Consider the following 16,389-nt stretch of genomic DNA (forward strand, 5'->3'; position numbering starts at 1 on the left):
AAAATACATTACTCGTGCCTCACACAGCACAGCACACACATTTCGTTTGCCTTTATTGGTTGCTTTATGTCCTATATGGTGAACTGTAAAGAGCAAAAATGAGAAACTTTGGATTTTGCTTCCAGTTGAAAATCTGTTTTTCCCTTCCCCCCTTCATTTTAACATGTATAGTTGACACACTGTGGTTATTTGCATGAGGATTTTGTGCGTGTGTGTGTGTGCTGTTATTCTTTGTTAATAATAACATTCAGTCCTTCATGAATGTGTGACTTAACCTGATACTACAACATTCACAGTGTTCACAGTGTACAGCCAGTCATTGGTCTTATCTCTGTAACTGTTTTTTTTTTTACCTTTTCATAACCCCATCTTTAAAAACAGGAACTAAAGGTGTAAAGAAACACTTCCAAAACAACAAGTCAGTTGTGTATTTTGTCAGTTACAAATCTGGAAAATGTGTCTAAAAAAGGATATATCCATCATTTGTAATCCAGGCTAGCAGATTTCGATTAGGCCTATAGTCATTTACAGCTGTTAATCCATTGGCCCATGCGTCAGGATGGCTTTACCCATTTTCTTCATCAAGTTAAGACTTTGCTCATACTCTGAGTGACAAGTTGCACTTTTTAGTTCCAGTTGATCATCATTAGTCACCTGAGCTGCAATACATTTGTTTATGAAAAACAGAAGCATTGGTGGGGCTGCGATAGTGTATGTGTGAGCTTCCTCTTTGCTGAAACAGTTTGCCAGTAGAGCCCTTCAAAATTTACTTTCTCACCTGGGTGATTTTTTACTGCCTTTATCAATCAAGACCAAAGCATTTTATTTGCTGAAAATGTTCAAGAGGTTGTTACAGTTCCTGACTGTATCTTCAGTGGCTTCAAACAGGACAGAACATTTACCTGTTGTGAATCATCCCTCTGCTCCTGGGGTTTCCAATAAATCAGCTCTACCACCATCTGTCTCACGTGTGGTTTCATCCTCTTTTTTGGGAAGTGTTAGATTATAAAGCTCAGCCTTCTTTCTGATACTTCACATTCTGGTGTTGTAGATCAACACAGTTTGCTTTATGCACTGTATTCACAAGTTTAGACCACATTGGACCAGCTAATGGCCTCTGTCAATAAACTGGCCCTTCAGTTTTACTGTCATTACTGCTAATTCTGTATTGTGCTCCAACAGTTACTAAATTCTAATGGGACACAGAGCAGATTGTATCTTTCCTCACAGACTTCCTTTTAATCTTGACAAATAAAATAACTTATCTATGATATGCCTTTCCATTATTTTGAGATCAGACCGGTAAATGTCAGCAAGCTCCATATTTGGTGACAATCAGTATAACGATACATGATTTTTTCATGCTTATGAATGAGTCAAAACGTGACCTGAATTTAATTCAACTGCTCAATTTGAGCATGCGCATCTGGCACGGGGTGTGTTACATGACCGCCCAGGTCGCAACCATAATGCTACCTCTGATTGGCTGAATTTCTTCCCAGTTATTGCTGTTTTACTGCACCTACATCCTACACTGAGTCGCCATCGAGGTCCAAAGATCACTGCACTGTTCAAACAAGCTCTGAGTTGCTAGGTGGAGGGGTATCCCAGCCCAGTTCTTCCTGGATGAACCTGAAATCTCTACTGTAGGCACCTCTCCCACCACTGGGTACCTGGATTGGTACCTAGCGTGGGTTAACTTTGTCAAAGGCGGAAATAAAAGGAAACTTTAAAATCTTAAAAACCTCTTTTTTTCCCCAGCCTGTGCTTGTGTGTGAGCAGGACTTTGAGGACAGAGGAAATCATAATTTTGTTAAGGTATGTGGCTGATTTTCACTTCAGACCGTGGAAGTGTGTTTGATATCCTGAATGTCATTAATAATAATCACAAACAAGCTCACAATTTGAACCCTTGAAGTCTGACCTAGATTTCCGGCCAGGTCAGATTCACAATAGTTTGGACCGATTTAATATTATTGCGAGTGAAGAAATATTAAATGAAACTTAACACAGTTTGTTGGCTTCTTTTTATGCTTGAAGATTCCATAAATGTATTAGGTAGCATTAGAGGTTAGTGTCTAACCTCTGACTCACTTCATTACTGTTAAATTGCTATTGATTTCACTGTCAACATTTCCTATTCTCACTTTTTCTATTCAGAACTTTACTTTGCAAAAAGAAAACATGATGAAAAATACAAACAGTACTTGTATGTTATAATGAACACTTAAGGGTGATGAACAAACCTGGTTGACTGGCACAAACGGTTAAAACAGGAGTGGTTTTATGTCTTTATAGCTTAGTAACACAAAGTCTGGAGAGTGGGTGTACAGTGCAGTGAAATGTATTTGCCTCCTTCTTAATTTTTTTTTTGCACATTTGTCACAGAATAATTTTTTTATGTTAGACTAGGATAACTGAGAATGCAAATGGAGTTTTTAAATGATGATTTTATTTATTAAGGTAAGCTAGCCTATGTTGCAAAAGTAATTGCCCCCTAATCATAACACCAGGTTGTGCCACCCTTGTCAGCAAGAACTGCAATCAAGTATTTGTAATATCTGAGAATGAGTCTTTCACGTGGCTGGGGAGGAATTTTGGCTCACTCTTCTTTACAGAATTGTTTTAATTCATACATATTGGAGGGTTTTTGAGCATTTTGAGTGTGCTTGAACTTCATGGCACAAACTTATGGCTATATTCTCCCTCATTAACATTTTTTTCTAGTAGAATGCAGAACTAATACTTCCATCTGTTACAGCAAGTTGTCCAGGTTCAACAGCCTAGATAACAGCAAAAGCAGCCACAGACCATCATGCTACCACCACAGCAATATGTGACTGTTGGCGTGATGTTCTTTTTATGAAATGCTTTGTTAGTTTTACGCCAGATGTAACAGGATATATTTTTCAAGTAAGTCCACTAAATGTTTTCCCAAAAGTCTTGAAGATTGTCAAGATGTTTTTGGCAGGTTTGGGACAAGTCTTTGTGTTGTTTTTGGTCGGCAATGTTTTTAACCTTGGAGCTCTACCATAGACGCCATTTTTGTCCAGTCTCTTGTTGTTGAATCATGAACATTGACCTTAACTGAAGCAGGTCAGGCCTGCAGTTCTTAAATGTATTTTTCTGGATTTGTCTGTGGCTTCATGCAATCTCTAAGGAATTTTGCTAGGATGCCCACTTCTGGGAAGGGTCATCATTTTAAAAATTGCATTTTGTATTTACTCTGTCTAATTTTCAAATCTTTTTACCCTATATCTATATAGTTCTATTTAGTAGTAATAAATAAAGTATAGATAGATAGATATAGTATGTAGATGATAGTAGTTGTTTACTACCATCATCAGCACTGTTTTGGTGAAAGAATAGTGTCTGTCATCAGTCAGTGGCTACTCAATATATCAACAAAAGAAAAAAAGAAAAATAAGGAATTGAACATATTGCATGTAAAACTTTAAGCTTTTATTAAGCTGTCAGAGCTTTTAAGGTTGGTTTTCTTTCATTTCTTTTTTTTTACAGTGAATCACAATTCTACTTAAACATGGCCTTCCATATATTAACTGATTCCCTCTTGCTTTTGCAAGTTTCTCCTTTCACTTGCTTTTTCGATATATGTAAGCCACAAAGGAACAACTGTTTGCCTAGCTACATAGGTCACTGTCATAAAAACACATGCATGCTTTCCCTAGGTTGTAAAACATGGAAATACTGAGATAAAGATGGGATCTGTAGTGTCACGCTTTAACCGGGTACGTGGAAAAGGGAAAAGCGAAGGTAAGCTCTGATGCATGCAGAATTTCTGCTATGCGCTGAATAACTGTTATGTTTATCAGGGTTTTCTTGTTTGAAAATATTCCTGGACTACTGGGTTTTGAAACTTTTGTAAATTTAAGTTTTAAGTATGAATTGGAGTAAACATTTTTTTCAGAGTAGACTTTTTTTTTTCTTAGCGCTCCTTTAACTTATTGTAAACTCTCGCCCTCCATATTTTATTTTCACAGAGGAGAGACGTTTAAGAGCTAATGACAGATCTTTCAATTTATCTCATGGCTATGCTGTAAGTATAAAAACAAATCTTATTATGAATATTCATTAAATACCATGGATATAAGAGACTGTTTGAAAGTCGTACTGAGATCGAAAGCACAGATTGCTACTTCACTGCAACATTTACAGACATACTTAAATGCTGTCAATCACAAATGTATCTTTGAGGGGTTTTTTGGGTTTTTTTGGGTTATTTTGTTTTGAAAATTACATACATCTCAGAGACTGATATCTGGAAATTTCTTCTACTTTAGAACAATGCCATCAGGACCTCCAAATACAGCATCTTCACCTTCCTGCCGCTTAATTTATTTGAGCAGTTCAGAAGACTTGCTAATGCCTACTTCCTCTTCCTTCTTATCCTTCAGGTATCTCTACAGAACCATCTCTGCTTATTGTGCAAACATTATAAAATGTCCATAAGTAATGCAATTTAAGTTTATTTAGCTTGCAGATGATCAAGCTAAATGATCATTGTACTAAAATAGTGTATGTGTGTGTGTGCCCACAGTTAATCCCACAAATCTCCTCTTTGTCGTGGTTCACCACAGCCGTCCCTTTGGTTTTTGTGCTGTCAATATCGGCAGTCAAGGATGCCAATGATGACATAGTAAGCAGAAATTATAAAAATTGGAAACAGAATTGAAATCGTATTTAACTAAAAAAGAATCTCACTCAATATTAGGGAAAAGAAAAAATAAGGAACTAAAATCTGATTTGTAAGCAAACAATGTTTTCTCTTGTATCAACTGAGCAGAACAGACACAAATGTGACAGACAAGTGAATAACCGAAAGGTGGACGTCCTCATGGATGGCCAGTAAGTCTTTGGAAACCCAAATGAAAAAAAGAACAACTTTTGTGTGAAGAATTATGCAGTGTTTGGATTCATTTCTGTTTTATGTCTTTGTTCCTTTTCCCAACAGACTAAAAAATGAAAAATGGATGAATGTTCAGGTTGGGGACATAGTCAAACTGGAGAATAATGAGTTTGTCACAGTAAGTTTTGGGAGGCTATAGCAAAGATTTGAAGAAAGTGAAAGCAATTAAATTCAAAAGCTTCAATCTACTGGACCGTACTTATTGCTTTCATTTCTTAGGCAGACCTTCTGTTGCTGTCTAGCAGTGAGCCCCTTAATTTAGTTTATGTGGAAACAGCTGAATTAGATGGGTGAGTGTGGAGTACTGTGCAAAAACCTGTGTATGTTAGCATAATGGCTAATTTCTAACAATGCCTTACATTTCCCTTACCTTTTTCATGTCCTCTTGGTCTCCCCCAGAGAAACCAATCTGAAGGTGAAACAGGCTCTGACTGCAACCGGAGAGTTGGAAGACAACATTGAGGCATTGGCTGCCTTTAATGGTGAGAAGATACAGAAACAGAAACAACAGAAAAAATACTCTTGAATGAAATTTTTACAGTACATTCCTGTAAATAATGTTTTTGAGGCTATGTCTATAAAATCCCAATTTCAAAAAAGTGATGACACTGTGCAAAAATATACAATGATATGCATTATCATGATGCAACAAAATTCTTCTGCCCTCAGCTGAATGTCTCTATCCAACTTATGCAGAAAGCTAAACATTAAATGGCTTCAGTGAACACTTAGGAGACTGTGTCACATTCTTCAGGGCTTTACTGATTTGCGCCATTTGTAAATTCTTTCATTCTTTTGTAAAACTGTAATAACAGAAATAGAGTGCGGTGTATTTAGTCTCCATACAAATACACAAATGGTACATTCAACATTGTTGTCGTGAGTAAACAGCCACTACACAATCTCAACATCAACAATACACTGGCATCACATGTCTAGAAATACAGCTAACACCATACGCTGGTATGTTTCATGCTAACAGGCTAAACAAAGCACCAACAGCTAGCTTACACTAGTAATATAACAAACTTTTTAAACACAAAAGAAAGTCATCCCTTCACTGAACAAGGTACTAATAAGTGAGATCAATCAATCAAATTCACCACACTTACCCATTATGCCTTGTCAAGAGTAATAGATGCAGGAATTGTCAGAGACACAGAGAAATGGACCTTCCACTAGATAGCAGGCTTTGCCATGAGAAGATCAGGAAAAAAACACATTTACTGACACGTAGATGCAATTACTTACAGAACAATGACTATGATTTGTCATATAACAAACTTATAACACACCTCAGAAATACCCACGAGACAGAATAAAAACAGATCAAATTTTTAAATTGAGACTTTTTACAATTTCATGAATATTTACTAATATTAGTAGCACTGCATTAAAATCAGGCATGGTTCTGTCAATGAAATTACTGCACAAGCTCAGGAACATTTTCAGAAATTGCTTTTTCTGTGGCCAAATTCAAATGAATTTTCAAGTTATGTTTGAAAAATAAAGCCCCATCTTCTGTATTAAAGAGGAGAGTGCTTGTTCAGCAGCAAATACAATTACTGCATACTGTATCAAGTCGGATAGAGGTACATTAGTGAATGGGAAATTGGCAGCTGCACATCAGGAAAGGCACCACTGAGGATAAAAGGTATAACCAGGTTTTAAAACAACATCCCATCCAGATTGTGTCTTTTTCAAATGATATGCTTTGCATATTTTAGCAGGATGCTAAACCTCATACTGCATGGCTTCAAAGTGGAATAGTTTGAGTGTAGTTTATCTTGCTTACCAGCTCACCTTTTTTTAAATAAATGCTGACTTCTCTACTCTCCTTATTCATTCTTTTATTTCTTTCTTGATACTCTAAATATACTTTTATGAGGAAAGCTATCACTCACAATGTCCTTTAACAGTAACCTACTGTACATAGACTAATAATTACCTGTGCTGTAAAGAAGAAGGGGTGGATCTTTTTGACCAGGCAAATGAATTACAACAGAAATAAAAGGAAGAAATTCAAACTAAAGCAGACATTTTATTCCAGGCTTGCAAGGGCCTTTCCAACCATTGGTGCCCTAGCTAGTATGTCACACTTTTTCCTGCCCTATGAGGCCCATGCAAGTTGCTCCCATCACATTCAAAATGACCCAAAAATTATGTTAGAGAACTTAAAAGATTGACACATTGAATTTGAATTGTATTCTGTGAATGTATTTATTTTGAGTATTTTTTTAATTTCTGCAAACAGCTAGACTTAAGGACGTGGAGCTATATGTGAGCTTATTCCCTTGAAACCTGGGAACTTTAATCCAAAATCTGTTGCTGACACCTCTGTTTCTCAGGTGAAGTGCGATGTGAACCTCCCAACAACCGTCTGGATAAGTTCAAAGGGACCCTGACAATGAACGATGACATCTATGCTTTGGACAATGACAAAATGCTGCTCAGAGGCTGCACTCTCAGGAACACTGAGTGGTGCTTCGGTTTGGTAATTTTTGGAGGTATGCTAGCTCGCTAGTAGTACTGCAGTTGTGTACAGTTTGCAATGGACAAGATTCTTTTTGGATTTAACCTTTATGATTTACTCTGATAATAATGTAAATACACACAGTAAAGTAGAGGATGGATGGGCCTCTTGAGTAAAGTGTGCGAGGGCATCCAAAGGGTGCATGTGTTACACATTAGACTTGTTAAAGTGTTCAGCTTTTGAAAGTGAAATAGCCTAACTATTTATATTCACCTGCATTGTAAAACCAGTTGTAGTGGACCTATATAAAATGCTATTTTCTGTTGTTGTTGTTTTTAGCACAATTTATTAGCTAAATTAGGAATTTAATTTGGAAAGAATTTAACCTCTGAATCTTCCTTCTAACCAATCAGACTATAGAAGAATTATCTTTAATGTGTCGCACTAACTGCCATCTCAGTTACTGTTTTGTCCAGAAATAATTTGTGAGTACATCTATCAATTGGCACATCTCTTTTTGAGGTACAGGTTATTACGGGACTCACAAAAAGTCTTTCTGAGAATCAGCTTCAACCAAATTCACACATTTGTTAGAGGTTTCACAGTTTCTATTATAGAGGTGAGGGTCTCTTCCTTGTACTAAAGTCTACTACAGTGTGTTGTGTAAAAGCAAAAAAATCCCTGTATTTCTTTTACTACTTTCTCCTACTACTAAACAGTCTGTAAAACTTCTAAAAACTGTAACTGTCACACCAGTATTGTCACCAGTGTGTCTCAACATGACAACATGAACCTCTACAGGTCCTGACACTAAGCTGATGCAGAACAGCGGAAAGTCAGTATTCAAACGGACCAGCATTGATCACCTGATGAATATCCTTGTATTGTGTGTGAGTTTATAGACACGTACCTTTAACTGTTTTAAAGATGACTCATAATATATATTACGTTCATAAAAACATTAATTACTCACATGCAGATTTGTGATCTCTTTACTCTATCAGATCTTCGGTTTCCTGGGATTTATGTGTGCCATTATGGCCATTTTAAATGCATTCTGGGAAGCAAGCGAGGGCTCTTTGTTCACTGTGTTTCTTCCTCGCGAAGCGGGCATTGATGCTCATCTCTCATCATTCCTCACCTTCTGGTCTTATGTCATCGTTCTTAACACAGTGGTACCAATTTCTCTCTACGTCAGGTAAGTTTCAGCACAGAAAACCTTGACAATTGTTTCATGTTTTGACCAACTGACCAATTTTTGCTACAATATTAGCATGGAAGTCATTCGTCTGGGAAACAGCTTCTTCATAAACTGGGACAGGAAGATGTACTATCCTAAGAATGATACTCCAGCTCAGGCAAGAACCACCACACTCAGTGAGGAGCTAGGCCAGATTAAATACATCTTCAGTGACAAGACTGGCACTCTGACACAGAACATCATGACTTTCAACAAGTGCTCCATTAATGGAAAAGCTTACGGTGAGCAGCTTTGCTTGAGTAAAAATTAGTGAGGCAAACGGAAACAAGCATTGGTTGAAAAAGTGATTTTTAAGGTATATTTATCTTCTATTAAGGGGACCTCTATGATTTCTCTGGACAAAGAGTGGAAATTACAGAGGTGAGAGGAAAACAGATGATTACTCTGTTTTTGAACTTTGTTTAAAGAAAGTATTGATCCAACTTTGTTGTTTTGGCTTTTCTTGCAGAGGACAGAGAGAGTGGACTTCTCCTGGAACAATCTGGCTGATCCAAAGTTCAGCTTTCATGACCACAGTCTGGTGGAGATGGTGAGAAGTGGAAACCCTGAGACTCAGGAGTTCTTCCGCTTGTTATCCCTGTGTCACACTGTCATGCCTGAGGAAAAGAAAGAGGGTGAGGGGTCCCCTAAAAGACATCTTTTATTTAATAAAACTCTTTAAAAGCCGTTGATAGCAGAACTGCTTTGCAGCAAATGTCCTGATAATTGAATGTTTTTTTTAATAGAACCTAGTCTTAAATAATACAGAGTGACTGTTTTTCTTCTTTTTTTTTTAATTGCCACTATCACTATTTAAGGACAATTTCTCCATTATATGTGTAGGGCATATAAAAAAAACAAAACAAAACCCAACAAATTGACTTTTATAGTCCTCAAATGCACAATTTTCACATTTTCACTTACCACTATCGTTTATAATGTTTATGTTGTAGGAGAGCTCAATTATCAGGCTCAGTCACCTGATGAAGGCGCTCTGGTGACTGCTGCAAGAAACTTTGGATTTGTGTTCCGATCACGCACACCAGAAACCATCACAGTCATAGAGATGGGCAAACAAGTCATCTACGAACTTCTGGCTGTTCTGGACTTCAATAATGTGAGGAAGAGGATGTCAGTGATAGGTGAGATAAAGGGGCAGCAAGATGTTTAATTTCTAAAGTTTCTTTTTATCACAGAGAAGATATTTATTAATTTTCTTTAATATTTTATTAATTTTCCGATTAACCTCCTAGGACCTGCCGTCCACATATGTGGACATCACATTTTGGGTTACTTAAACCAAAATACTCAATTCTGCTCTACAAGGGCCTGATATCCACTTACGAGGACATTATACTGCTACTATATAAGCGCTATATAAATCCAATCCATTATTATTATTATTACTGTTCCATCGAAATTTTAAATGAATATCCTCATATGTGGCTCTCATTTTTCTTAGAAACTAAAATTAGGTAAAAAAAAAAAATCTGCTAATTCGTTGTTTTTACATTTATCAGGCCCCAATCAGCCCAAATATCAAAGAGAAATTAAAAATGCATGCCGTGGAAGAGTCCGGGTCTTAGGAGGTTAAAGATCTATTTACATAATATTATAATTAAAAATATAATTTAAAAATATTGTCTCTCCATTCAACTTTTTATTTTATAACCTAGGACCAGCTGCTCAGTACCTACCTGTGATACATTTCTGAATAACATAATTGTAACTTTCCGTGTCATTTACAGTGCGTGGCCCAGAGGGGAAGTTGACTCTATACTGCAAAGGTGCAGACACCATCATCTTGGAAAGATTAGACCCCTCCTGTAACAAACTGATGAAGCTGACCACAAATCACCTCAATGTGAGCGATCCAAAACTTATACCAGCAGCTTGAAGCTAAAGTCAGAAGTATTTTTTTTTTAATTAATTTCATTTATCAAACAAAAATAGGAGTATGCAGGTGATGGCCTCCGTACACTGGCTTTGGCCTACAAGGATTTAGATGAGAGCTACATGAAAGATTGGACACAGCGCCACCATGAGGCCAGCATCGCCATGGAGGAACGTGAAGAAAAACTTGATGAACTTTATGAAGAGATAGAGAAAGATATGATGGTTAGTCCAAAAACCTTTGCCATGTTGCTAGATAGACCGACCACAGTTTGCTGGTTGATTGCCTGTGAGTACTTTGGCAGAAATGATACTTGATTTTCCACTAGAGTTACAGTTAAATGTGCATCTTTAACTATCATTTGCAACAAAAGCAAAGGATGGCTTCATTGCTTTACTTTCTGCAGCATCAGTTTAAATGATAACTACATTTGTGGCTTTAGTTGTTGGGAGCGACAGCTGTGGAGGACAAGTTGCAAGACGGTGTGCCACAGACCATTGAGCAACTGGCTAAAGCTGACATCAAAATCTGGGTGTTAACTGGAGATAAGCAAGGTCAGTGTCAACATACTGTGTAATCTATTTAAACCACTCATTTCAAAATGGATAAATAATACTGCCATATGATATACAGTTAGAAACATGTATTACACCAAAGTGACTGAGATTTTTTTTTTGAAACAGAGACAGCAGAGAACATTGGCTATTCCTGTAACATGCTAAGAGAGGAGATGAAGGATGTCTTCTTTGTTTCAGCAAACACTGCTGAAGGAGTCAAAGAGGAGCTACTGTGAGTCTATTAGAAATTTAAACATACTTAAAATAACTAAGAAAGTTATGACCATTATTTAATTATGAACAAACTGACACATATTTTAAGCTTTTTGTTACCGTGCTTTCAAATAAACAGCCCATAAAATAATAGAAACTGTCATCTTATTTTTTAACTAACTATCATAAGCTAATTCTAACATAAAAAAAATAAGTTACATAAAAATCTGACTTAGGATAAAAATAATAGTAATGAAGAAAAAGAAGAAGATGGGTTAAGAGTTGTAAGACTTTAAGGTTTTTTAAAATATATTTAAAATAGTTTATTCTGTCCAAATATTTTCAGGAATGCTCGAAGGAAAATGTGTCCAGAAGCAGCAGAGGAGCCATCTGTGACTACATCCCGCGGAGGCCTGTTTTGGGTTGAGAAAATGGAGACTGTGCAGGATGAGAAGGTGGATGGAGAATATGGCCTAATTATAAATGGGCACAGTTTGGTAAGAAGCTGCTGAAGCCACAAGAATTGTTTCTTGTGTTGTTCCTTCTCACTTGTGCTTCCATGTATTAATCACCCAATGTTATGTTTGAAATAGATTTTATATGTGTATAGAAGGTGCTTAACTTGAGGTATGACTTATTCTGGTTGTGATATAAGCTGCCACCTGTCTGCACATGGACCGCTCAAGTATGTGATTCTGTTGAGAAATTGCTCTCCATGCCTGGATGAGTGCAGCCTGCAGCTGAGCAGCGATCATCGGTTGTGGCTGCCTCTGATAAACACATCCAATAGCATGTTAGAGGCAAGTTTAATAGGAGACATATCAGGACAAAATGCTGGCCAAAAAATTGTCTGGTTATGCTCCTGATCCTGAACAGGTTGTGATACACTGGCTGAGTTGTGGCGGGGGTAGTCCTGTAAAGTCAGCCACAAACAGGATGCTGCTGCTAGAATGACACAAGCTCAGAATTACTTCATCCTGGTACTTCTACTTGGTACTTCAGCTTGCCAGTAGTATAACCTTAGTCAGATTTAGCCAGTCGCAGCACGACAAACGTGTTACATTCACTGTTTTGTGTGTGTGTGTGTGTGTGTGTGTGTGTGCTCTGAGACCAGTAGTTTAAGAATGCAGTAAACTGCACCAATTCTGAAGTGTGCAAGTAATTAAAACGAGTCATCCAGATCTGAAACCTACCTACTCACAGAATTTTTTTTAAGTGATTAAAATGAGAAATTTCCAGAATGTTAATTTAAATGTAACTGGCATTAAACATATAAACTTTGGAATTTAATATTTTTATACTACAATGATTATTCAAATTTACCTGCCTTAAGAGACTTTCTTTTTGGTGTCCATTTTGAGGTGATAAGGTTGTGCCAGGGAGGCTTGGCAGATGACCTCATTGCACTACTGTAATCCCTTCTTCTCTTCATCATCAGGCTTTTGCACTGGAGAAGAACTTGAGGTTGGAGCTGCTGAGGACAGCATGCATGTGTCAGACAGTGATTTGCTGCAGGGTCACTCCTTTGCAAAAGGCCCAAGTGGTTCAGCTGGTCAAGAAATACAAGCAGGCTGTCACTCTTGCTATTGGGGATGGAGCCAATGATGTCAGCATGATAAAGGGTAACTGTATTTTTGCTACAACTAACCAGCTGGGAAATATGTAGCTACTGTTATTGATCCTGGCCGTTTTATTTCTTCCTTTTCTGTGTGTCAGCTGCTCATATTGGTGTAGGTATCAGTGGACAGGAAGGCATGCAGGCAGTGCTGTCCAGCGACTTTTCCTTTGCACAGTTCCGTTACCTTCAGCGCCTCCTGCTGGTGCATGGTCGCTGGTCCTACATCCGCATGTGCAAGTTCCTTGGATATTTCTTTTACAAGAACTTCACTTTTACCCTTATGCATTTCTGGTACGCCTTCTTTTGTGGTTTCTCAGCACAGGTGAGACATATGCATTGTAAATGTATAGTGAAATGTAAATGTTTATATGCAGTTTGAGAAAACAGAAGGAAATATAGTAAGGAAGAAAAATGAGCAAAATAACAAAAAGGCCAGACAGCCAGACTGCAGAAAAACATGGATATACCGGTCAGTTGCTGATTGGCTGCTGAAGCCCTGTTTTGGACAGGTTAGAGTGCTCAGTTATCGGTTTATGCTAGCATCTTGTTTAGCAAGCTGCATTCATGGACTGTATAGCTGCATTGCACAGACACAGCAAATCATTTATCCGACTATAATTTAAATGGGTGATTATTATCACAACTCAGGCTATCCTGAATGGTTGCCATGAAGGAGGATGCAGGCTGTAAACACCATGCTGTAATGCATTTTAATAAGGTACACTATGGGAATTTACTTTTTTGACCCAGCTTCAAGGATCTACAGTTTTTGGCCCTTTGTTGCATTGGCTTTCTTTTCAGCCTTAGAAGTTTTCCATTTGCATATAATATAAACTTACCCAAAACAACACAAAAACAAAGAAATAGAGAGAATTTTAAATAAATAAACGTAGAGCTGAAACTAAACTTTTCACAAGCAAAAAGCAAAACTCTGTAGTCAGTCATGGTGTGTTAATTATTTATCTAAACACTGTTGTAGTTTTTGTGCTGGGAGATCTTTTTTTAATGATTTATCTCTATCTCAGACTGAAAACCAGTTCCTCACCAACAATTCCAGGACAAATGTATATAAGTAAATTCATATAATTTCTTTAATGCTACATTCATGCATATTCTGGTTATCTACAGACTGTGTATGACGAGTGGTTCATCACCTTCTACAACACAATTTACACAGCTCTTCCTGTCCTTGGCTTGAGCCTCTTTGAACAGGTATGTGTAGCCAGCATAGACTGGTAAGTCTAAATATCCCACCTTAAATTTCTTTCACATACAAGGACGAGGGGAGCAAGTGAATCAGCGCTCAGGGCCCAGAGACTAAGCAGGTCCTAAATACACCATTTATTCATAAATATACACTATTTCAAAAAAATTATTCAACATTTCTCACACACTGAGGTGCACCTCTGCCCTGCTGTCGATTACACACGTCGCCTCCCAATATCGTTCTTCTTGCTGTTGGGACTGGGTCGCTGTGTTACGCTGGCTGGTCCGTCGCTAATGTCCCGTCGCACCCCACGATCAGGCAGGCGCTGGCTTGCATGTGTTTCTTCCTTCCTCCTCTCTGAGCTCACCCTCTCCTCTAACAAGTTTGTTTGGTGGCTAATATCCCGCCTCAGGGCACGCCCACACTTCAACAAGTGCCTACTATTGTCCGCCTAGTCCACACTGGATTAAAAGGATATCGTGCAACAACACTAAAACATGCAATATAAATATCAGCATAAAACCATTCAAATAAACTCAGTACTCTATGCACCAATACACACTATGATCAAAACAACATAAACCATTAAACAAACACAAATTTCCACTGTGTGACATATGCAGCAGAAAATTATTCACAATGTTTAGTTTTTTTTTTTAATGTCATATCCCAGTGCCTGCATAAACCAGGCTTTCTCATCTCTTCCTTTAAACCCTGTTTTCTGCAGGATGTAAATGATCGCTGGAGTTTACAGCACCCTCAGCTCTACACTCCAGGCCAGAAGAACCAATACTTCAATAAGAAAGCTTTTGTGAGGTGTGTGATGCACAGCTGCTACAGTTCCTTGATCCTCTTCTTTATTCCCTGGGCTTCCATGCATGACACAGTCAGAGATGACGGAAAAGACATTGCCGACTATCAGTCGTTTGCTTTACTGGCACAGACCTGCCTGCTTATAGTGGTGTTTGCACAGGTAAGAAATACAACTCTTGTTGTCAGAAGCATTATAGCACGCTTGGCAATGACATATTAGCCTTGGAATAAAAGAAAATGACACCGACGTCGCAACACTGTTCGTCCTCTGTTTCTGTAATATTTTGCACTACAAATCAGTGAACAGCTTTTTAGATGTGTAAACATATATTTGTGGGATTGCCTTTTTAATTTATATATGTATGTATCCCATACCACAGTATAAAATTATACTCATCTCAGTCACTGAACACATTTAAAAACAATCATTTTTTTCAGCTGTTTCTTGACACCTATTACTGGACAGCAATAAACCAATTATTTGTGTGGGCAAGTATTGCGGTCTACTTTGCCATCACTTTCACCATGTACAGCAGCGGCATGTTTTTGATCTTCACGTCTGCTTTCCCCTTCACTGGTAAGTAGATCTGCCATGGAGGCTGCTTGCTGTGGTCCACTTGATTTTTGAGAAATTAAACCATATCAAGTTATTTGGCTGATTGATACAGTGTAAATAGGTCAGCGTTTCCACGTATTCCATTTTTTTGTGGATTTAGTGTTTATCGCTTACATATGCACATTATAATGCTGTAACTTACAACAATTCTTTTACTTTGTTTTTAATTGCTGGTCCAATATTTGTTTGGATTCCAGGCACAGCAAGAAACTCTTTGAACCAGCCTAACGTATGGCTCACCATATTCCTGAGTTCGCTCCTCTGTGTCCTGCCTGTGGTAGCATTTCGTTTCATTCTCATACAGCTTCGTCCTACCATCAATGACGAGGTGAGAAAAATATTAGATAGACATTAAAGCCATCTTGTCTTTTAGGCATCTTATGTGTAGGAGTTGGTGGACCGTAAATAACGATGTGAACTGATGTAATGTTGTGCAAAAAACTAAATAAATATTAAAGTCATCTAACTTGTTTCTTTCTAGGTGAGAGCTAAGGCGCGAAAAGAGGCATTGCCAGCACCTGCTCCTCGTCGCACACTGAAAAAGCGCATCACCAGGCGGTCAGGCTATGCTTTCTCACACTCTCAGGGCTACGGTGCTCTGGTAATGTCTCAAAAATTCCTGCTGAAAGGACACATGAGAAGACTAGCTCTGTTTGACCACAGAGATTCTCCCATGGTTCAAAATCAGCCACAGCACTATCGCACTATTACTGAGGAGTCAGAGTCACAGAGCCCATAGCCTGGAAGTTTGCAGGGACTGAAGCACTTCATATATATATATATCATAATTCTGAAGCTGAATCAACAGTCATGAGAGGATACACAGGGTAA

At 37.9% G+C, this 16,389-nt stretch overlaps 1 protein-coding gene across 1 annotated transcript; it reads left to right on the forward strand.

Annotated features, from left to right (window-relative positions):
* The first annotated feature begins 3,719 nt into the window (after positions 1-3,719).
* On the forward strand, positions 3,720-16,365 carry LOC146665815 (phospholipid-transporting ATPase ID-like). Its single transcript, XM_085411221.1, has 27 exons — positions 3,720-3,774; positions 4,002-4,057; positions 4,302-4,415; positions 4,559-4,657; positions 4,805-4,866; positions 4,973-5,045; positions 5,147-5,217; positions 5,327-5,409; positions 7,276-7,434; positions 8,202-8,290; positions 8,405-8,598; positions 8,674-8,882; positions 8,978-9,021; positions 9,110-9,275; positions 9,594-9,782; positions 10,389-10,504; positions 10,594-10,758; positions 10,977-11,088; positions 11,218-11,323; positions 11,651-11,801; positions 12,743-12,926; positions 13,021-13,244; positions 14,051-14,134; positions 14,857-15,102; positions 15,381-15,519; positions 15,756-15,886; positions 16,040-16,365. The coding sequence occupies exons 1-27, from the start codon at positions 3,720-3,722 to the stop codon at positions 16,295-16,297; spliced, it is 3,579 nt and encodes a 1,192-aa protein (XP_085267347.1). The 3' UTR covers positions 16,298-16,365.
* The last annotated feature ends 24 nt before the right edge of the window (positions 16,366-16,389 follow it).

Source organism: Rhamphochromis longiceps, linkage group LG7, assembly GCF_057381845.1.
Source record: "Rhamphochromis longiceps isolate RC_006_pf linkage group LG7, R_longiceps_female_GT1.1, whole genome shotgun sequence".
Classification (NCBI taxonomy): Eukaryota; Metazoa; Chordata; class Actinopteri; order Cichliformes; family Cichlidae; genus Rhamphochromis; species Rhamphochromis longiceps.